The sequence below is a fragment of the Epinephelus lanceolatus genome, chromosome 2 (genome assembly GCF_041903045.1).
Source record: "Epinephelus lanceolatus isolate andai-2023 chromosome 2, ASM4190304v1, whole genome shotgun sequence".
Classification (NCBI taxonomy): Eukaryota; Metazoa; Chordata; class Actinopteri; order Perciformes; family Serranidae; genus Epinephelus; species Epinephelus lanceolatus.
In genome coordinates, this window is record NC_135735.1 from 40,124,848 (window position 1) to 40,149,282 (window position 24,435).

At 41.2% G+C, this 24,435-nt stretch overlaps 1 protein-coding gene across 3 annotated transcripts in view; it reads right to left on the reverse strand.

The window, feature by feature from the left end:
- The window catches only part of ntrk3b (neurotrophic tyrosine kinase, receptor, type 3b), a 257,785-nt gene extending 240,837 nt beyond the window's left edge, over positions 1-16,948 (reverse strand). For all 3 annotated transcript variants that reach the window (XM_033625920.2, XM_078161658.1, XM_033625911.2), the window contains exon 1: positions 16,317-16,948. In XM_033625920.2, coding sequence (XP_033481811.1) covers positions 16,317-16,558 — 242 coding nt within the window. In that variant the 5' untranslated portion in view covers positions 16,559-16,948. The remainder of the gene's footprint in view (positions 1-16,316) is intronic.
- Positions 16,949-24,435: the final 7,487 nt, after the last annotated feature.

Below are 24,435 nucleotides of genomic sequence, written 5' to 3' on the forward strand. Positions count from 1 at the left end.
GTCTGAAAAATGTCTTAAATTTTGGGCTGGTACATGTGCTGGTGCAGTCCGAAGAACATTTCAAAAAGTTGAACTACAGAATAGTTGACACTGTCAGTGTTTGGCAGAAGAATCGTTTCATTACAACACAATACACATGGAATAAAAAAACAACACTTCTACAATTTCATCTCTCTGGGTAAATCAATAAACATCAACTTTCTCCGACTTAGTGAAATGCAAGCAGAGAGGGAAGTCTTAGAAGGTTCTTGTTAAATTCCTCTCGAATTTGTCTTCTTGTTTTCTGACTGAGATGTGAAATGCAATAACATCTAGTCCTCACATACTACAGTTCTCACATAAGTCTACAGTGTCAACCAATTACCTCCAGAAGGAGAGATGGAACTGGGGAGCAGTATAACTCAAGGTTGTTGAATATTTGATTGTTTCCTATTTTTCTCCTTGCTTCCATTTAAGCAACTGCTTCTCTCAGACACACACACACACACTTACACACACACACACACACACACTCTCTCTGTAACACATACACAGTCAGTGCTTTATCAAAATGACGGTCAGAGAGTGACTCCTAATCCTGCCAGCGAGACAGGGCAATCTGAGGACACATCTCATCAGTCTACCTGAAGACATGAAGCCTTGGCAGCTGGCTGTCACCTGTCGGTGCATGTTTTATAAGTGCTTCTGAACATATCATTGGTGATAAGATACACATACACATGTATGAATTACTGAACGGTCCTCCCAGAGCCTCTGTCTGAAGTCTCTGCCTTCAAAAATCCTCAAAACAACTGTGAGTGGACACAAAACAACTAACAAAGACACAGCAGTCATTTTGTGCGTCTAGGCTGGGTGCCTTTTTCATGACTCTCATAATCCATCCATGTGCATACACCTATATATCAGATGATGTTAAAAGTGTAGTAATTATTCAGGTACAGTAACTCCAAGGCTCTAAAACAATGCACTTCGACAGCACAGAAATCTGCACAACGCTGAACATTCAATCACTGACACTCCCACTGTCTCCTCTCTAAAATAACCAGAGGGGAACAAGTTGATCTTTCCAGTAACAATAAACACATTAGTGATGCCTGACAGGTTATGGCTTCCTCTGGAAATAAGAAGCCTCTACAGTTCACAGTGTCAAATGTAGACAGCTGCCGCTGCAAGTCACTTCCCCTGTCTGTCGTGCCAGCCAGTTTCTCCATCAAAGTGTTGTCAAAGAAGAGATGCCACTTTTCCACATGGAGGCCAATTTAGCCAAAGCACCAGATTAGTTTGCGTGGTGGCACTCCCCCAAGTAATATTTTCACTCGTGGTGGTTGTTGTTGTTGTTTAGCCCTGTTGACTCTGTTGACATTGACTCACATAATGTGGGGGCCTCATGTGATTAATAAATTATAAACCCACCTCTGTGTTTCATGAAATGCATGAAATAGAGGGTGATGAAATTTGCTGAAATCTCCTGTGTCCCGATTGTGGTTGTTTAAGGTCAACATTTGTCAAAAGTTTGTCTTTCAGTGATTTAACATTGTAAAATTGTGCACAGAAGGTATTTCAAAGTCATCTTGGTATATTTATAAGTATGAATACCTCTAAAGAAAGCAAAGACAGCAAATGAATGCCAAAAACATGTTATGACAGTTCAGTTTGCACCACATTAATGATTTTCCTTTGGATTCTTGACCTAGAACAATCTCAATGCAAATATCCCATGTCCCCCATATTAACCTTGTGAAAGGTTAAGCTAATTCAGTCTAACAGTTCTGACAAACATCCTTATGTTGACGCCTCTGCTTTCACGGCCTGTTTCATCCCCAAAGAACATATGAGTCATGGCAGCAGCTACAACAATGTGTTCGTTCAGCTTCATCATCAATACAATGCTCATTTGGCATTTCACTGTATATTTTTGGAATGTAAGTGAATAATTTTAATTCCCAGATTACTAACCCAAACATTATTCAGCATATAACAAAGGGCAATTTTCAGAGCCACAACACTCCTTCCAATCTGTTATTATTCATTTTTAGTAGCATTTAGCCACATACAAGATGGGGCAGCTGAGAACCTGAGTCGACCAAATGGGAACTGCCCATTGGTCCGACATCCCATTGTTCCAACCATATTAAACCCATTGTTCCGAAGTCCTGTTGTTCCGAAATCATCATGATGCCCTGTGGTTAAGGTCTGGTTAGGTTTAGGCACAAAAACCACTTGGTTAGGGTCAGGAAAAGATCATGGTGTGGGTTAAAATGAAAAAGAAAGTGGCAAACACATAAGCCGTGAGCCTGCTTCGCCTCAAGCCTTTCCCAGCTGACCCAGAGCTGGTTGCGGGCACACCATCAAGGCAGAAATACACCCGCCGGGAGCCGTTCAGCCCCGCAGAGAGCTCTCCGCACAACCCTCCCTAATAACAGGAGGTTATGGTGTTTCACTCTCTCCTCTCTATGGCACTTGTATCTCGACCAGTAGCCTACTTTTGTTGCGTTTGCTGATCCCCTATGGTACACAAATACAGTATAGCCTAGTATAATCACATATCAGAACAACGGGACGTCAGACTAATGGGATGTCGGACCAATGACATGGACCTGACCAAATGACCTCAGCTACTACTGAAAGCTACTTTGCTTACAGCTTTTCATGGAGAGGGCAAGCTAGCTGACCCCACCAGACTGCCTGATCTGCAAGAACAAATGTGAAATGTAACAATGATACTACGTAAGCTCAGGAGACATCTTGAAACCTTGATTTGATCAGCAAAGATACTGAATAATTCAAGCAGCTAGTAAGAATCAATACATGATGTCATGTCTGCATGCTTTTTGTCCATGACAACCACAGATGAAACCAATTCACATGTGCAATTTTTCACTGTTTGATTCAAAGCTAAAGTTTGACAGGAAAAGCACTTATTTGACTGGCAAATGTTGCCCGATAAGATTGATACCATTATATCTGTTTGCCAAACATGAAGACGCAGCAGGTTAGCATAGCTTAGCATAAAGACTTTAACAGAGGGGAACAACTAGCCTCGCTCTGGTTGAAGGTAACCAACTCCGCCTACCAGCAACTCTTAAGTTCACTAATTAACACATTATGTCAAATAGATGTAGATGTATAATACACAACACTCCTTCCAATCTGTTATTATTCATTTTTAGTAGCATTTAGCCACATACAAGATGGGGCAGCTGAGAACCTGAGTCGACCAAATGACCTCAGCTACTACTGAAAGCTACTTTGCTTACAGCTTTTCATGGAGAGGGCAAGCTAGCTGACCCCACCAGACTACCTGATCTGCAAGAACAAATGTGAAATGTAACAATGATACTACGTAAGCTCAGGAGACATCTTGAAACCTTGATTTGATCAGCAAAGATACTGAATAATTCACGCAGCTAGTAAGAATCAATACATGATGTCATGTCTGCATGCTTTTTGTTCATGACAACCACAGATGAAACCAATTCACGTGCAGTTTTTCACTGTTTGATTTAAAGCTTAAGTTTAACAGGAAAAGCACTTATTTGACTGGCAAAAGTTGCCTGATAAGATATATCTGTTTGCCAAACATGAAGACGCAGCAGGTTAGCATAGCTTAGCATAAAGACTTAAACAGAGGGGAACAACTAGCCTCGCTCTGGCTGAAGGTAACCAACTCCGACTACCAGCAACTCTTAATATCACTAATTAACACATTATGTCAAATAGACGTAAATGTATAATACACAGATAATGGATGCTAAGAAGTTGCCTATTCAGTCCTATGGAGCTGCTCGGCTGGCACATATACCAAAGATGTTTTTGCTTCCAGGATTACTGTTGTGATGTGCAGCCCACTAAATATGCGCAGTAGTGTTTCTCCTGCTGGCTCCGCCCATGAGTCCCTGCTCAGCTCAAAGATTTTACATTGTGATGATGTCATGGATTTTTAAATAGTTTTTCTCAGCTCAAGGACAGTTTTACGAATATTAAACCTCCATGGATCAAAAATTCATAATAGAAAGATTCTAAACTGACCTTGTTTGCACTTTGAAGTGTTCTGGCAACAGTTTTACAGACATCTCTTTTATAGTGGTGGTTTATGGGGAAAATGCTTTTTTACTCTATAGGGGATGTTACTCTGCAGTACCGCAAGTGGCCACTGGGAACAAATGGTAGCAAGACTGAGCAGCATTCCTAGGGGTCTGCTTTAGTCCATGAAAAAAATAACGAATTGTGGTTTTACCGGTGGTTCTATGCCAGGCTTTGTCTTCACCAGGCGCAGTAACTCCTTGAAGTCTTCCTGGAGTCTTTGCTGTCATGGTGACAAACTGATTCTTGTTTTGGCTCTTTATACTACACTAAGCTGATCGACTGCTTCACTGTAGCAAGGCCTACATATTTGGCATGCAGACATGAAATTGGTAGCTCATCAATGTTCTGTATCAACGTTTCAGCAAGAGACCAATGAGCATACACAAGTCCTAAATGTATCTGCAAATCTGCCCAGATGGACTGCAGATCTGAAGGCTTTTACAGGCTTCTACTTGATTTATTCTAGATATAGATATAGTTTATGTGACATATCTGATGTGTGTATGTGTGGGGTGTGATAATCACTATGAAAGGGTGCAATGATTAGAAAAAGTTTGGCATCCACTGGACTTATGTAGAGTCCAAATTGTAGGAATGGAGTATGAGAGATAGGGGTTTTTAACTTCAAGGAGAGAGCATATTAGAGGAGGCAGATATCAGCAGCAAGAGAGGGCAATGTCAGGTACTTCTTAAAAAGATGAGTTTTTTAGCCTATGAAGGAAGATGAAGAGTGACTGTGATATTCTGACTGGAGTAGCAAGGTCATTGCACCAACAGGGAGCCAGTAGGAAGGAGAGTTGAGTCCCAGTGGACCATTTACTTTTAATGTGTTCTCATCTGCCTTCACACAAAGCACTGTCGGGGTCTTAAAAAACCCTCCTGGTGCTCTTGACTACTGCCACCGAGAGTCCTCGGCTCACTGAGAATGATCGGTGAGTATAGCTGAATGGCCTGCCAGGTCCATAATGTTTTGATGTAGTGCAATACGCACCAATAGTCTACAGAACAGAGCAAATACAGATATCAGCGCATTTAAAGTAATCAATAAATAGAGGCTGCTGTGGCACTCAGGGCCAATATATATATCTTTCTGCTTTCTGGGAAATATGAAGGTGCATTTGTGGTGATGATGCTTTATCCTGTCCTCACGGATGATGATGTTGGCGGTCAAAGCTAAACAGCGAGGATTGTGGAGCCATTAATTCATTCTGTGTGAGTGTTTACCGCCCAAACATCAGCGCACATATTGCCTCAACCAGACCTCACTCATTTGTACAGATGGAGAGCTGATGGACGGATGAGGGCAGGAGAGGGCAGCGCACTGCTGGTAATGTACTGCTTTGCTTTGTCAGAACAAAGAAAGGCCAAAAACACAAAGCAAGTACTTTTCAGGTTTGGAAAAAAAGTGTGTTTATCTAGAACAGAGCTTACCAAAATGCCATGGCCTTAAAAAATGATAAAAATTAATAACAAGAATAATAAGAATACTTGAGTGTTAAGTTAGGATAAGCTCCATCCCCCATGTGATCCTGAACAGGAGCCATCTGAGGACACACTGAGACGTGCTGAAGCAAGATTTTGATGCACACAGTGGCACACAATACAGGAGTGCAGGTGGACAGAATACACACAGAGATGAACAATTCATTTCCAAAGCACTTTGGACTTTGTTTAAAATGATGCATTCTGTGAAAGAGAAGAGAGAATGCTGCTGAATAGCCTTCATCAACATGCATGTCGTGTAGGAGAACATGGCTGAAGCTCAGTGAAAACTGAGAGAGCTGCATTATTCACACAGCCCTGCCAGTCATCGCTGACATGGAGGACAGTGGGGTGACTCCTCCTACTTGATAATACATGATGATTGATGTTTTTTTGAGACACAAAACATCCAACATGAATAATAAGTGGGAGCTTTATTAGGGGCCCGGTAGAGAAAGGAGGAAGGTTGGGGTTTTATGTCAGTGGTGCCTGGTGGGAGTTGGCACACGGTGATGGACACCATGGAGGTCAGAGACACATCCTCGCCAGGGAAGAAGTTATCTCTGAGGAAATTAAAGGTGTGTGTGAGAGAGATGGACCGACAGAGAAACACAGAGAGGAAGGAGAAAGAGATCAAGAGAGAAAAGAGAGTTTCCAAGCCACCGCCATTACACATTATAAAGGAGGATGATGCAGTCGAAAGAATTAGCTGTTTTCAGTGTGCCTTCACTGAGCTTACAGATATCATGTTTAAACATGATTAACTGTAATAAAGCCTCAGTAAAGCTCATGCTACCTGATTAGACATAAAACTGTCAGTCTTGTGTTCATCAGTAGATATCTAACAGCAGCAGATACTTGATAATTGTTCCTTACTCGTGAGCAGCCACATAAGACATTATAATAAAAAATACAGCAAAATGAAATGCATGTAAATAGATGTAAATTGATGGATTATGCACAAGGGAAACATTTCAGTCGGGTTTATGTTGTGTTTTTTCATGCCACCATGGAACAAATTGCGGATTAAATAGGTGGATACATGATTTTTTCTGCTCCCTTCAATCTCCTAAATTTGACATGATAAACTGTTGCCCACAGTAGCGGCACTGACTCATAATCTGCTGTATAAAAGCAGAAGCTCAACTAAATGTCAACAGAAAGCCCCTGGAATGCCGCTGCAAGGCTTTAAAGGGTTTTTCTAATCCTGGCTGAAACAGCCGAGCCCTCAGTATTTTTCACCCCTCGATCCTCAATGCATCTTTTGATTGTTAAAGGGGGGGGAAGGTGCTTCATTAGTATGCATCTTTTAAGGCGCGAAGGCTGCCTGCAGATGCGGGAGTTGAGGTGGTGGGGGCGTGGGAGAAGCTGGGTCAGTCACATGGCCGAGACTTCTCACAGCATCCCTGTATGCAGGAGGATCTGAACGAAAACCACCGTTCTCTCTCCTCCTAATTCTCAGATGGCAGCCGTGACCTACTTTCCACAAAGACAGGCTCATGCAAACTTGATGATATGCTTATAACAGAGGAGCCCGTCGTGCACTGCCTGAGGTGAGCCTCGCAATGCGGAGGCAGCAGGGGGTCTGTATGGTAGCGACCAACTGGCAAGACGCGTGTTAGCAACTCCGTCCTGGGTGGTTAGACGACATCCGCGTTGATGACACTGATACAACATGGGACAAGTGACGCAACAAGGGCTTTGCAAGGTTGTCAAGATCACCTGAACCCCATAAGACAAGCCCTTCATTTGGAAGTGATTTAATAGCCTAAGACAAGCTAATAATTAATGAATGAATGTGAATAGTGCTCACATAAAACTACAACGGCAGATATCAAAAACGTCCCCCTTGTTGCATCCATCCTGCATCAGCAAGTACCGCAGCTCCTGTAGACTTTTCTAAAATACTGTAGTGATGTTGGGGGCTGAGTAAGCAGATTGCCACAAACACACCATCTAATCATGTATTCTGCTACTTCTTCAAAAACCCTTGAAACTTCCTTTTTTTTAACATATGAAATGAGTCTTAAAAAATGGTAAGTATCGAAATTTGACATCAAACGCCTGGCCACAGCACTAATCTGATTTACTTCAGTCAGTCAATCAGTCAATCAATCCATCAATTAATGTCACATGAAATCACAAGAATACAGTTTCAGTGAAATACAATCCATCTGTTTCTGCATCCAGTATAATAATAATAAATATATGTCTGTGTGGAGCTATGTCTATCTAAAGATTTGCCAGCTGTCTGCCAGTGTTTGCCATCTGAATACTTCAAAACTAGGTGTAGTTTTTATTGCCCCCCGACCCCACCCCTCATAAAAACAGGAATGTAGTAGAAGATTTTTATTTTGACAGAATGAAAGACATTTACACCATAAATTGATGCAGAAAAGGCACAAATTAGTGCATAAAACTCCACCAGAATGCAGGAAATTAAGTGTTTGACACTCTTAATTTTCTGGGGCGGACCCCCCCCCAAAAACGCCTTCATTCATCTGTGTCTCCCCCATGTTGAAACAAAACCTACGCCCTTGCATCTGAGTTAAATTATTTAAAAAAGAATGGAGGAAAAACAAAAGTATTGTTTGGGTATTAGGCACTGCACAGCTCTATCTAAATGTCAATGCATTAACCGGTTTCCACATAATTCCTCTTAAATAAGGAGCAGCAGTGCAGCACGACTGCATTAAGAACTGAACAGTGTTATTTTTTGTTTTGTGCTTAGATATAAAGCAGATATCCAAGGCTGATATCAGACAGGTGTAAAGCTCTGAGCTACATTCCTCGTGAACAGCTAACAGAGGGTAAGTGAGGTTTATGTATAATTTATTTGTGCTTTCAAATGATACTAAGGCACTGAAAACTGCAGATCACACAAAGAAACCCCAGCAGGCTTGTAAAAACATCTCACCCCTAAAGAGCAAAAAAATAATAAAAAATAAAAAAAAACTCAATAAAATGGAAATGACAGAGAGGAATATCAAGGTGACAAAGAAAAATAAATCAAGACGACAAACAGATACAGGTGAGCTGGGCATCAGAAAACCGACATCTCAAAACTTCACAGAGCGGAGACGAGAACAAAGACAAAGGATAAAGAACGGGAGGGAGGAGGTGGGGAAATAAATACACATACTGGCAGCGAGGCGGGGGAAGGTAGGAGTGTTTCAGTCAGAATCAAAGTGTGTGAGAGCTTGTGGACGGAGGGGCAGACTGCTCTGTACATCCATCCAACACCCCAGATTAGGGGGCAAAACCAAACCCTTTGACTGGGCTCCAGCTGACTGGGCCCAGGGAGCCATGGAAGTTATCAGTTATTTTCCCAAAAGATATTCATCAGAATATCTGAGATTCATACAGTCAAGTCTGCAAGCGTGCTTCTACCAATTAAACCAGGTTATATTATAAAATGTCCTTTTTTGGATTTTCTCTCAGTCAGTATGACTCATATTGAGGAGATATACCACATTTTTTCCATTTACAGGTATTTCTCTTATCTTTTATGTCTCCACTAATGATACCAAAATTCAACACCTATATTCTACCAACCAAACTTAAAGGTCCAGTGTGCAGGATTTAGGGGGGTTCATCGGCAGAAATGGAATATGATATGACATAAGCATATTTTTTGGTGTATAATCACCTAAAAATAGGAATAGTTGTGTTTTTTTTAGCTTAGAATGAGCTGTTTATATCTACATAGGAAGTGGGTCCTCGTCTATGGATTGTCATGTTTCACTGCTATGTTTCTACAGTAGTCCAGAACGGACAAACCAAACACTGGCTTTAGATAGGGCCATTTGCATTTTTGCAGCACCATGGTTAGCAGCCTGGTTAGCAGCCTCTGCGCAACAAACAGTGTCAGAAAAACACAGAATTTTTTAACATGAGACTACATAAATCACCAGGTTCGTTTCTTTTGGAAAATCAGACACCTCTGCTCTGTCTTGATCTAAGTTGTAAGAGGTAAGCTCACATTAACAGGTGCTAGGCTAGCAGTCCATTCTCTGATTTATAATGTGAAACTGCTTTATTCAGTGTTTTGGTTTTACCAATTTTCATCACCTGATCTGAAGAAGCCTCTGCGGATAAACTGGCTCCCTGTAAAAACCACCTATGGCACCTGAACCAGGAGAAGTTTCAGCTGGTTGCAATCTGCAATCCTCACCACTAGATGCCACTAACCCCTCCTAAATCTCACACACTGAATCTTTAAAGCTGTAGTTCATTTTTATAAAAATACATTTTTGTCATATCACTATATCCACACAATAGTGCACAAGACAGATAATCTATGAAAAAACCATGTTCTTTTACCTCCATAGTGCCTATAATGACATTTGCAAGAAATCACTGCATGAATGAAAACAACCAATCAGAGCCGAGAAAACTCTAACGCAGCTGACAGTCATGCCAATCACTGCTCATCAACTGCAGTCAAACTGTCAAACGAGGCAGCGCTTATCAAATATGAATTAAGATTCTGTTCCTGCATTGCTGATTCCTCCCCTCACATGTTTTCAGAAACATAACTGTCTCATGTGCTACTGAGTGGATACAGTAATGGAAAATATGACAGACAGTTACCAACTGTAGCTTTAAGCATTCATGTAATGAATGCTTCTTTTAACACGGCCCCAAGGCTGAGAAATAAACATATTTTGCAGTACATTTTGGATTCACAGTTGGATCCATGTATTTTCTATTAATGAGTCCAACCCTTCACCTTTCGTAGAGCATGTATTCCGACATCCACTAATTTACACAAGTCCATATCAGCCTGTGATGGTTGAGAGCAAAGTTGAGACAGCTGAACACTGAAGAGTGATTATATCTCTGATTGAGCTTCAGACTCCAAATTAGTAACAGAAAGCCTGTGTTACAAACTGGAGGTTTGAAAGACTTGGGCATTTAGTGAGGGTCTAATGAAAGAAGGCATGGAGCTGCATTATGGGAAATGTCTGTTCCAGCATTTTTGTAGCTTCAGCAATAGTAGGGATTAAAATTCAGGAGATCTTGTCCTGCACTGTTTAAGTTCGACCATTCTTTTCTTTTTTTTTTAATTGCTGGAGTTCCTCTTCTAAATACATTACACAAATGTGCAAAAGATTTTATCATTGTAGGGTCAACTAGTACTCCAACACTTTAGCTAAGACTCTCAGTTGAACAGGGAATACTTGACTACATCAGTTTCAGTGAAATTCCATAAAAGTTATCAATTCCCATTCAGAAGCCTTATGCAAGAATTATATAGCAGATATTTGGATGTGAAGTTGCTATTGGCCACAGTCACACACTTATGTGGGCTGCACAGGAGTTTTAAGAGCCTGAGAAAACGCTGAATTTATGTAATGCAGTAATGCTCAGCGTCTGAACCGGGGGACACTTGCAGCCCACACAAGTCACCTATAAGCGGACCTTGGAAACATTCCTGTATAAAACAGGTTTCTTTGGCAGCATCAGCTTGCTGGCAGGTTTCATATAAGATGTGTAGTTGAAGGTGTCCACCGATCGATAGTTTCAAGCGGAGCTGAGCTGTTTTAAAATTTGAAAAAGAAAAATGAGAGGAAAAACTTCTCCAAATACTTTTTAAGGAAGCAGAGTAACTGGCATTGAGCCAGAGTTTGGGGGTAATTGTTGAAAGCGATGGCTGGTGAAATATGTAGCCAGTAAAGCAGTGGATGGATGGATGGATGTGACAGCTTTGATATTCTTTTGCGCTTTTTCACAACATATCCTGTCCTGTTAGATCACACCCTATCCCATGATCCTATTCTATGGCATAATACACCTGAAATTGCATTTTTACCTTCGCTTTTCCACAGGAGACTTCTCCGTTATCCTTTAAAGATTGCCTTTGGTTCAATGCTACCGAAATAAAACCTGAACCTGATTTAGCTTCATTCCAAAGTGTGACTTCTTTTGTTTGAAAGTGACACCTCCAGTAAGTAAAAGATTAATCACGATAAATATAACATTATGATGCATTTTAAAGGAGAACTTGTTTCCTTGGAAATTAGAAGACACAGCCTTTTATTGACTGGATGATCAAGATTTTAAAGATATCAAACGATAAACTTCAAGCTGTATTTTGGCAAAGTAGATAAACGCTGAACCATTTCAGAGTGTGGAACTCTCAGTTTGTTTGCAGATAAACAGATGGCAATTTTACAAGTCCACATAAATCCCTTTGATTGAAGAAAGAGATGGCATTAAAGAAGCCAAACTATGACGCTTTTGGAAGAGCATTCTCATTTCAAAGGCAAATAGAGGACTTCTGATTTTAACATTCACATTTAAAGAGAACATCATCTTCTAATGAATATTATAGCAAAATCAAATATCATACATAATGAGATATATACAGTACGCAAGTGACACGTTAAGACATCAAAAGCAGCAGGGATTCGGACGTTCTTCATGGATGGATGGATGGATTTTTGTTATATGTACACTTCTTGGTTTCTAATCAAGCCTGTCAATGCTACAAAATTTCAACATGTCTTCATGACCAGATGTTTGTAGGTCATTTGTGAACCATGTTGAGGAATTTGGAAATTCTGGGATGCTATCGGTTACTTTAACTAAATGAATTGTTTCTTTAAATTCCCTCTATAGTCAAATGTGTTTTTCTTAAATTATTACTTAACTTAGATTTTTGAGCTTCACTGACTGCAGAATGACATATGTGCAGAGTTCGACACTAATAGGCTGTTTTCACATTCATCTGATGATGAGAGGGAAGCTTCTCTGTCTTCAACTGAGCTTATGATGTCCATCCATGACACAACTAGATGGCCAATCATGGTCCACAATGCAACAGTTGAAACTTGAAACCTCCAGTGCAGATTAACTGAGAATGGACTTCTCAGTTAATGGACTACTAAACATCTTGTGTCTAGTTAAAAAAAGCATATGCATAGATTCTGTATCTTAATGACAAAGGAGCAGATGTAACTGAGCAATATCAGGCACAAAATATTATCAAAGCACAATATTTATATATGTTTATGGAGACAGTCTACCCCCAAATCCAAAGTACATATCTTGCCTCTCATCTGTAGTGCTATGGATCTAGATTGTTTCGCTGAAAGTTGCCAAGTGTTGGAGATATCGGCTGTAGAGAAGAAATATAATGGAACAAAACAGCACTTGGCTTGTGGTGCTCAAAGTGGAAAAAAAAATCAATTTGAAAAACTCAACAGCAATGTCTCTTTCCAGAAATCGTGACCCTATTACCCAAAATAATCTGCTTTCTACTGAACTACAGCCACTAACCTGCACAGAAGGAAGTGTGCATCTACTCATAGACCAGAGGCTCATGCATTTGACAGCCCAAGATGTAAACATTAATGGCGTCCTCCTCTGCTGAGCTGTAACGTTAGTTAGCTCAGTAGATGCACACTTCCTTCTGCATGGTGATACAGTTGGCAGGTGTAGTTCAGCAGACTCACACATAAATGATCTAGATGGATAAACAACACTACAAGTAAGATGACAATAAGTATTTTTGGTTTTGGGGTAAACTGTCTCTTTAAGACATGTCTGAAGAATAACTGACAAACCATTAATCCCTATCAAATGATGATCTTTACTTGTGCAAATTCTGGGGAAATTGTGAGACATAAAAAAACCTTGTGCTTAACCTCATTTTTTGTCAAATGTTGAGATAAGTGCAGCAGAAAATTGTAAAATGCAACACTTGCAAGAAAGCCAGCACATGGTAACAGTCATACATCTGTCAAATTGAGATTTTGGTTCAAGCTGGTGTTCTAATATTTTTTCTATCTCGAGCGCACAAGGAAGAAATAATATCATCTTTCCCATTTTTATGTAAATGACTACTTGACTGCAGAGAAGTCCCTGTAGGATAATTATGAGGAAATTACATTATATGACCATTTTATTGTTATATTACTAGTGAAAAGCAAAGTTTTAGATTGACTATTACCACAATTACACCACAGATGATGTACCTTTTACACTTTGACTTTTACTAATTCTCAGAAATTGATTTAATCGCTCTGCAGTTTCAGCGGTGAGGGTGAAGGTATATGCTGGTGAATACATATACCATTATAGGAGCTGAATGGAAGGATGAACTCAAGAGCAGAGGAGACGAGGAAGGCAGAGAGGTGATTTTTTTTATCTAAATACATGTTGGAGACATACAGTAGTTGACGCCATGGTGATGACTTGCACAGACTGGTCTGATACTCTAGCCTCTCCTTACAAACCACACTCTCAGAGGGTGGTTCGGAAAGGAAAAGAACAAAATGAGGCCAAACGTCATCACCAGAGGTGAAGGCGCTGATTGGATTCTGCAAACAAACACGCACCTGCAGTCAGAGCTACACAACCCTGTCAAACGCTTCAGCTGCTCTCAGAAAACCTTTTTTTTCTTCAAGTATCACAGCAAGGCCTTATCTTATCCACTTCAAACAGAGATGCCTCTTGTGATGAATCTCTAATGTGAGAGAACTGGAAAACTATTATTTGGACTTGGCAGTTTTCTTTGGCTGGCCAATCGTCCCACGGTTTCTGCTAGGGGCCCTCGCTCTAGTTTTCCATCTCCATAAATTGTCCCCATCGCTCCCTGTTTCCCCTGCGATGAGCGGAATAGACCTCTCGTTAGCAAAACTCATGCATCCAACACCTTACAAAGAGAGAGGGCCGGGGACAATTTGTACTGCATGTGGCCTCGCTCACTGCCTGCTCTGTATTACTATGGTTACTGGTTATTATTTTTAAAGAGCGTGTTTTCTGGCCAGAAAATAAAATAGCATCAAGCCTTTAACTGCCAGTTATACTTGTTCATTTATAGATTTCAATTAGTGCAGTATGTATTTATGGTTGTTGTGTAAGCAAGAGTTAAATTGTTAATTGAAATAATTAACTGTGCTTTTTAAATACATGCTTATAGACACAACAGTTGAGCAGATTTTACACAAAATGTACAAATCATCTCTGTGTGTTGTTGAATGGATGAATCCTATCTGATGTGTTAGCTGATGTGACATTGGGAGCTATTGTCTCTGATATGCTGTCATTGAGCTGCTGCCGGTGGTGGTGCTGGGTGGAGGTTGCCGTCCATGCTGAGCAGCAAGAAAACAAGCAGTCTGCTTGGCGAGGGGCCATGAAATGCACAGTTAGTCCTGGGTCAATTGCATTAGGGTTTCTCAAAGGCAAAAAGGCAATCAGTGCACGGCTTTGTGCTTCTGTACAGTGGCTATTTCACTGAACAATTTAAAAACAAGAGGTAGTTTATTCTACTGTTGATGTGGACGAGAGCAAAGACTAATGAGCGTAACCTGTAAGGAGCAGGTTTTACAAAGAGAAAATCTTTATCCGAGGGTCACCCTGGGGTCACACTAATCACTTATAGTGGGCTTTGACCTTTGACCTTTCGTCTGTTTACCATCATAAGCTCATGGTGGCGACTGAGTGTTATTCTGGCGCCCTGATTTGACTAAAAACACTCTGATAAAACAGTCACGTACAGTAAATGACTCCAGTGTTGGAAGGAGCACTTGGTTCCCAGTGTATAGAGGGTACCAGGCTACCCTCTAGTGGCACAGGGAAGCGATGAACCGTGTCACAAAATAAGTTGTTGTCTGCCTCCAACGGATAAAAGGGTAAACGGGATACCAAAAGTGATGGGAGGAAAAGTCCCTTTGTGGCGTAAGACGACGCGGAGGAAGCCGTGCGGGGAATTCCAGTGCGTTAACGGGGAGATGTTTACTTTATATGCAAATCAGCCTCATCGACACCAGAGGTCTTATTTTAAGGCCCGAGCTCCGTTTTTTTTTTTCTTTTTTTTTTTGTACTGACTTTTCAAGAAAGAAAGCTTTGATGTTGGCAGGAAGGATCGATGCCAGGGAGAGAGAGAGAGAGAGAGAGAGAGCAGGAGGGAGGAGGGAGAGGATGCAGAATGAAAATGTACTTCTGGGGGTGTGTGGGTGAGGGGGAGCTGGAGAGGCTGCCGTCATCATAGCTCCACTGTTTTAAGCTAACGATTTATGAATCCTCTGAAAGCACAGCGTCCTGCTGCACGTCCAAATCTTCAGGGGAGAGGGGGGAGAGACAAAAAAAAACGCCACAAGTGACGTTTTTTTCCCAACACCCCCTCCTCCAGATCTCCCCCAGCACATAATAAAGTTTGTCGGGTCGCATCGGTCTGAGGATGCGGGCTGAAATGTAACTGCTTGACCTTACTGCACCATTTATTTCTGTTTCATTTAGCACAATCTGTCGGAGCAGTTGCCGTACACGAGGACGGGGAATCGAGTGAATGGGTAATCTGAGGTTCTCCGCAACATCCTTTCTGTCATTTGGCCGTGTAGGCCTGCGGAGCCGCTGCGGAGGAGCAACTTTATGAGGACACACTAACAAAAAAAAAAAAAAAAAAAAAAATCATCCATCAACCGAGGCTCCACATCAAGTAGTTTGTTGCCACGTCTGAGAAACGTTGCAAAGGATTTGCCTTATATGTGCAGGGGAGACAGAATAAGCGCATTACGCTCCGTATAAAACCCGATTATTAGGTGGTATTATCATTAAAGGCCACTTATAAGACTGATAGAAGTGCAGAAAGTCTGGAAATAAGACATAATCAGCCAACAAGTCAGATCAGTGCGAGGAAAGCAACAGACAGCCTGAAAGCACAGACGCCTCACTGAGGATATGATCAATTAATGATTCAAAAAAAAAAAAAACGCACGGCATAATCCGCATCTACTTACATAGAGGTGATGTTTTTGAATAACTCTGCTATGTCAACACTGGTCCCATTGCTCCCAGTATCTTGCAGGGCGAGTAAAGGGAAAAACCTGCCGTTGTCGGACTTATTGCAATAGATCTCTGTTTGAGAGCAGCTGCAGGTCGGCGGGCAGTCCAGCATGGAGCTCAGATAGTCCTGGAAAACACTCATCAGAAACAAAACCCTCCACCAGCAAATCCGGATCGAATGAAACCATAGATCCATGTCTCCGGGTAGAGAGGGGGGAGAAGATGTCCCGATGTCCTCTGGGTTAGAACAGAACAGGAGAGAGGAGAGGAGGAGAGTGGGAGGAAGGAAGGAAGGAAGGAGGAGGATGGTGGTGGTGGTGGTGCGTCTGTACAGAGGATGCTCTATGTGAGCGTTCCTGCCGTGGATGGATGCTGTAGTGTCCTTGCGCGTCAGAGATTGGGTGAAAAGGAGAGAGGAGGGAGGGGGAGGGGGGGAGACGAAACAAAAAAAAAAACGGAAATCAAAAATAAGAACGCGAAATACGGTGAGGCTCCAGTCGTCTTTTTAGCCTAAGATGCATGGTGTTTCCCCGGAATGCCGTGCTGCTGATGCCGTCGTCTCTCTCCAAGCAGGACCAGGACGACTGGCTGGAGAGCAGAGAGACACAAAATGAGAAGTTGGAGCATCAAGTCCCTCCTACTGGCTACAGTCATACTGACACCTGCAGAAACTGCATGCAATCAACAGTGATCACAAGTCCACTTTCATACAGGGACTGCTGTACTGCATCAGCATGACTGTAGCCTATTATGTGATCAAAATACAAAGCATCACATAAACATATAAATAAAGAATGATAGGGTCATTAAACTGATGATTTAGTGAATCCAAAATAACCATATGTACTTAAAATGATCTTATAGAACAATATAATAATAATTTTGGAAATATAAAAATAATTTAGAATAATGTCACAAAATACGTAATGGAAAAAAAATGAAAAACAGAAAAAGACCTTTAATGTCAAAGTAAAAAGAGATCTACACAGAATGATCTACAATAATCACAACTATAAAGCACACATAATAAATTAATTACAAATACATGTTGGCATACTTAAGTAGGACACACCTTTATAACCACTGACTTGTAGATGGCACATACCTCTCCAGACATGCATTTTATATCCGTAATTCATTTAGATCACTTTATTTATTTATATACTCATTTATTTATAGAGTTACAGGGACGGTGAACATAAACAGACATTTCCATAAATGTGCCAGTTTAGCCCTCTTAGCTCATTTTTTAACCGCAGTCCCCGCGCAGGTGTAGTGACAGCTACAAAATACACATGAAATATATTCACACAGGCACAGCAATACAGTATGTAGCAGAGCATATTTCATAAAAAACACATGAAATACTTGAAAACAAAGACAGCAATACATAAAACATAAAACAAAGAGCGCCTCGGGTTATTTGAATAAGTCATAGAGTGTGGTCGCACACTTGATTGTCTTTTAACCATGATTCTAAATGAATTTTAAATAAAGGATATGTGTCACAGTCTCTGGTGAGTGCTGGCAAATGTGTGAGCTGCTCTCACTGAGAGAGCTTCCTGTCCAAAGGCAGTCCACCTCATAGGTATTATACAATCCCTTCCTGCCACAGATCTGGTGTATCTATCATCAGTGGTTTGCTGCTTTGGAGCTAAGCCATATAGACATGTAGGTATCTATTTTCAAGGTGACCTTAAAGGGTCTTTATCTGTTACTAAGAAACATTGTTTACATTCACTGGTTAAAAAGAAGAAGGAGATGAGTTGTTGGTGGCTTAGTGGGTAGAGCAGGCACCCCATGTACAAGGCTGTTGCCGCAGCGGCCCGGGTTCGACCCCAGCCTGTGGCCCTTTGCTGCATGTCACTCCCTCTCTCTCTCTCCCCATTTCAGACTTGTCTGTCCTATCCATTAAAGGCTAAAAATGCTCAAAAAATACCTTTAAAAAAAAAAAAGAAGAAGAAGAAGATATACTTTATTAATAGCTGAGGGGCAATTCAGTTTTTCCATTCTGTTGTCACATACACACAGGCGCGAAATACACACACATGCACAGAGAGGACATGCATTAAATGGAGAGATGTCAGAGCGAGGGGGCTGCCCATGAACAGGCGCACTGAGCAGTTGGGGGTTTGATGCCTTGCTCAAGGGCACCTTGGCAGTGGGACTGAAACCGGTGACCCTTCTGTTTCAAATCCAAGTCAATATGGACTGAACTATTGCCACCCCGAAAGATGTGAAAGACATGAAGTTAGAAGCAGCTCAGCTACAATGGCAACTACAGTATTACTATGTAAATCATCTATATACTGTAGTAAATGGACTGCATTTATATAGCACTGTTTTTACTCCAAGCAACCTGCTTATCAGAGGTATCAAACCCAAATTTAAGGGTTTAGTATTCTGCCCGAGGACACTTTGACACATGCTGCAGGCACCAGGGATCAAACTATTGACCTTTCTACCACTAACAATCGACCACTGCACCTCCTGTGCCACAGCCACCATGTTGCCAAATAAATTGGCAAATAACTGCCACTGTCATGTTATGAAAAGTAACCTTGTGTGCCATGAGCATATTATGACACAATGGGCCCCTGGGCACAGATACACAAAAAGGCGCCACATACTTTTCATGCTCAGGCTGTAAGTTTTCGTTATCAACCTGCCATTAGCTCCTTGCACACATGCTCACTCACTATCTCTAGGTGTCATTGTCTGGGTAGGTCGATTGAGTCATTAGCTTTTTTTCAGCTGATTCACAATCAACCAATAGCACAGCGACGCACCTTCTCTGTCAGCCTATCATCTTACTGCTCTCTATTTTAAATATGTTTCTCTTCTGCTGCAGTTTTTTCCTGCTGCAGTTGTGCACACCCTCACCTCCCCATCACACCTGGTCCTTATGGATTCATCAGCCTAATCTGCCTCAGCAGTCAGCAGTCAGCAGTCTCAGAGTCAGCAGCCACCACCACCAGTGTCTTAGACTCACAAGTCAGTCTTTAGACGCTTTGCTTAACTAAAGACTGATGTCTTTCTCCCTGATTTTGTGTTTAGATGGGCGGATACAATTTCAGAGTTTAAAAAAACTCCCTACGTTGCAGAACCAATAGTAAATCCGCAGGGCGGTCCTTCGGTGGCTCGCTGAACTCTTGTGCTCGTAAACATAGTCCGACTGCGTTAAAAGTTTTAAACAAAGTCGCTGTAAGTCCTTCATTTCCACAATCTTGTGGACTGAGCACACGTTTGATAAAACGGAGTTAAATCTCTTGGCATCCATTTTCAAGCTCTCTGTGTGTTTGTTTCCTTGCGGACAAGAAAAGGGGGAGCGCACATTTCCGGGAAGGCGTGTCCTTTTAAAAAATGCAAGAGGCGTTGTTTTGTTGCCGGCCGTTTTCGCCAGTGTGTTAAACACACTTTAGAAAGGAGTGTCCCCAGACTATCAGAAGGCGGAGATCTCTGATTGTCTGGTGGTGAGACTACCAGTGTCTGGACTTCATCAGGCAGCTTTATCTTGCTGCCGCTCAGATGCCCCACGATCACAAATTATCTCCCTCTTGGTGTCCAAGTACCAAAGACTTCTGGTAAATCTTAATCAGCACAAATCATCTGTTAATCTGTCCTGTCATATTCTGTATTAAATATTATCTTTACTTAGGCTAATTATTCGGTTTCTCCTGACTGAAGTTGTTTTATGCCTCTTCATCGTCGTTAGGCATCTATTGATGGTTTGTGTTTCTCTGAGGTCATTTTGTGACTTAAATCGGCATTTTGTGTCTCTTTCTTGTTGTTTTGGTAATTTGGTCATTTTTGTCTCTAATTTGGGTGATATTTTGCAGATGAAGGCCAGGGGGGCCCCTGATGCATTGGGCCTGTTACAGGCCCAATGCATGTTACAGCATGATGGCTCTGTTTGGTATTCCCTGAGTTGGATCCTGTGAGGTTCTGACAATGAGGAAATATCAGGTTTAGTGGGTGGCTGGATGAAAATGATTTAATGTTCAAATGTAATTATCCAGGCAGTTTTGAGACTAGATGGCATCAAATCAAATTAATGTTGTTCCTGTATTGTTTATCTGAGAGAGCCCGGCAAAGCACCATTATGGAAAATTTCATTGATGCTTTCATAGTCTAATAAAACACAAATTGTTTTCATTTTTACAGCAGGTCCTCTATTGAATTAATGTACAATGTTTACATCAATTAACTGGTAATGTATAGCACTGTACAGCTGGTTTGCTGGTGCTACTTGCCTCTATGTACTGTAAAATAACTAATTTTTATGTTAAAGGCTAAGTTCACATTTTTTCAAGTTTGTCCTAAAGCAATAGTCAAATGCCGTATGAAAATTGAAGCAGGTTCTTCTTGCTGTAATCATTCCTCCTGTTCATACATGATGAGATCTCCCAGTATCCTTTAATGTCCCAGTCAACCAATCACCTCTCTCCTTTCCTTCTACATCTTCTGTGTGTAACATTACTTATAATGACCAATTTTCTTCTATGAAACTATGCCATTATACAGCCCCCCCCCCCCCAAGCATGTCCATTCAACTTCTAATAGAAATAAAGCTAATAACTTCTGAAAGCTAATGAAATATGAAACACTCAAAGAGCAAGAATAGATGGCACTCACTGGAGCAGACACCTGAGTCAGTATCATGCAGTGTCTGTATACCAGTCCAGTTGTGTTCTGCATGTAAATTTTCAGATTTTTTTTGAAGTCTTATTAAAAGGCATTGCTTTATATCAACAGGTGCAAACACTTTCATAACTGCACCATGTTTTTACAGGAAAAACTTTGACAGTAAGAAATTATGCAGAGAATTTGCTGTAGTTACTGTTCGGTGCATGCATGTTTTTGCGTCATTTTAGAATCAACAGGCACTTTTTCTTTTTAAGCTTGTGTTAACTTTTTTGGACAATGTGCATTTGCTTCCTCTATAATATATACAAATAAACCTTTCTCAATGGGTGCCTTTACTTAGTGCCCTGTAGCAACTCGAATTCAGCTAGAGAAAGACTGAACACCTGAATGCCAAGGGTCTGATCCCAGACTGCCCTCTCAACCTCCCCAAATGCCCACCAAATCAGCAAACTTCTGTTGCTGCAGCAACATACAGTACACTTCAGGCTGCACTGATCACCACATCACTGTGGGGGGCCCAGGGAGTGAGGCAGAGTGTTGCTGGGCGCTGGTAACTTGCTAATTCTTGTCTGTTGTCATTTGATAAACACTAAATCCATTACGTTCAGTGGCCCATACAATAATCTCAGTGCCCCTCAATGCTGAAAAGAAATCCCAAGCACTGACAAATGAAATATATACACATGTATATGTCAGTGCATTTATATTTACTTCATTATTTATATATCTAAATTTCATTTAATTTAAATCATTTTGTCACATGTAATCTTCTCAAAAGTTTGTTTGAGAATTCTAATATCTGTCTTTTTCCTCTCTGATATATTTTTGGGGCAGATGGGCGGCTGATAATAACAACCACGTGTCAAAGTAATTCTGACCTAATCTGAGATAAAGTTTTATTTATAAAAAACCAAACAGACATGAAAGCCCTTTGAGAACGGTCTTTTCAAGTGTCATCCGGCGCTCTATCAAAATGTGATGTCACCCGGCCGCTTGATCCCATCCTGAAGTTCTATTTGTCCTTGTCTTTGAAATATTTTCATGAATGAAGTTGGAAAAAAGTCACCAAAGGCCTTATCGAGCACATGACAGCTTTCCATCTCCAATCAAATGAGAATGAGTGGAGCCATTGCTCTTTTGTTCCATACAACTTCTGTGAGCAATCACTGGATTTTAATATCTCCAGGGCTATCAGGTGATCTCCAGGGCCATCTTCATTTTCCTTTTCAAACAGGCTGCCATCACTGTGGCTGTCACCCATCAGTACACCTCTCTCTGGGAAGGCCAACATGAAGCCAGACCATCTGCAGCCTGACGTCAGGCCTCCATCTTACTTCCTTCTGTTCAATCAATTATCATCCTTCGTTGGCTCATCAACTGCGCACGAAGCCGGTCTGATTTAAAATGTGTGTTTGCCGTGACATCCATCTCCCTTCAGTTCTTTACCAGCTCAGCTGGTCTGCTAGAATCAATCAGGAACACCCAATATGACAGTGCAGCCTTCAAAGGGTCTAGCTGAAGATGAAGGGCTACATGAGCAGAGCATGGAGTTGTAGAGGACTAATTAAGTGGAGGGAGTGTTTTGCCATCTCTCCAAACTGAGCAACTTAAAAGACGACATACTCTTAGATCTCTTATACACCAGTAAAAGGAGCGGTGGGCAAGACTGTGTTACCGGACCACAGCAAGGTATCAGACTAAAAGTTTAGCAGAACATTGTGCTTCTAGTCACTAGCTCTCCATACAAACTGCTTCTGTGCAGAGAAGTACGGCAATATTTGGAAGTTGTAGTAGTTTCAAATAACCCACAAGTGCACTGATGGAGTTTCCTCCTTGGTTTTAATGCTAAGGTTATGGATTTGGTCCTTACAGCAGTACACATACTAACTCATATGTGATCTGGTTGATGAGAGAAGCCAAAAAAAGACACCCAGGTAAACCTCTCTAAAGATAAAGCTTCGACAGTATTTACCTACCAGGGATACAACAACTGAAACCTCAGTGGCTCTTCTGTGGCTGGAAATGTGTTGTTATACTGAGCAGTGTGTCCACGGAGGATGGCCAACTTACTTTTTAGGGCTGTTCTGAAGAATTTCGAAAAACTCAAGCCCCGAAACTCTGTGGCTCAGCCTGTCTGTTAGCAGAATAAACTACAAACTTAAAAAGTAGTTTATCCAAGCTCTCAGTTGGCTTGGCATCTGACCCTGCTGGCTCACTACTGGACTGATGCCTTTCCAGCTCTTATACAGATGTTTTTGTGTTCCCTTAAAATAGTTCACGCATTGAACTTCTTGGACTTGCATGATTTACGAAAGGATGTGGTTCCCAAATGGTGAGTTGTGGTTCAAAAATGGGTCATGGCTCCATTATGAATGGACCGCAAGTGACTCACAAATGTGTCAAGCTTGTATAAAACATACTTTATATTTAAGTGCAGTGAATTTCTGGCATATAGCTTTCATTTTGAAGTGCTGTTTCCTGCTGTAGAGTGAGTGACTAACAGACAGCTACTTAACAGAGACAGCAAACTCACTGGATGACATGGCCAAACGCAAGTATGATGCTGCATGTATTAAACTGTGTGGATCTTGACCTAATGACTAGGGAGAAATCTGGACCCCGTGGCTGGACCAGTTGGGAACCACTGACTTAAACATAGATGGACAGATAGATTATTTGTCAGTCATAAAATACACATGCTTCACCTGAAGACAGTTATCACATACACCTACAACTGTCAAGAATTAAATTATACAATAAAGCCCACAGGCTCGTTTCCATTGTGATCCTCTGGGGTAAGTCCCATCTTGATTTGTGTGAGTCTATTATCAACTGGAAGACAATTAAGTTGTAGAAAATGTGCTGAGGCAAGATGGGTATTGGGATGTAACTTAATACACCCCTGATTATTTAACTTCAGCTAATGTATTTAACATTCATCTATGCAGCAACCCTGATTTTATGGGCAAAAATATTGTCTTTTGGCAGATTTTGGTGAGAACTTTCATAGCCATGGCCGACCCTGATCGATATTTGTCTAATGTACATCCTAGATAGTTCGTTGTGTCCTTAGCCAAAATAACAGGCTCTCCTACCTTTGCCTTCATCTCTTGGGTCTGTCCTAGTTTTATTCTGGATCCAGAAAGGATGGCCTGTGTTTTCCCTAGATGAAGAGACAGCTTGTTATCAGGCAGCCAAGTCCCAACATTTTGAAGCACTTCACTCAAACACTTTTCCACAACTGCTGAATCTTCATGAGACACAAGAATAGCTGAATCGTCTGCATAAATAAAAAGGTCAGATGAACTGGTTTCTTTCATGTCATTTTTAAAAGAAGAAACATGGTCAGTTATAACTTTCAAAAATGACAATCTCTATCTGTGAGATGAGAGCTGACTCACTGAATCACCAACTTGCTAAACCCCA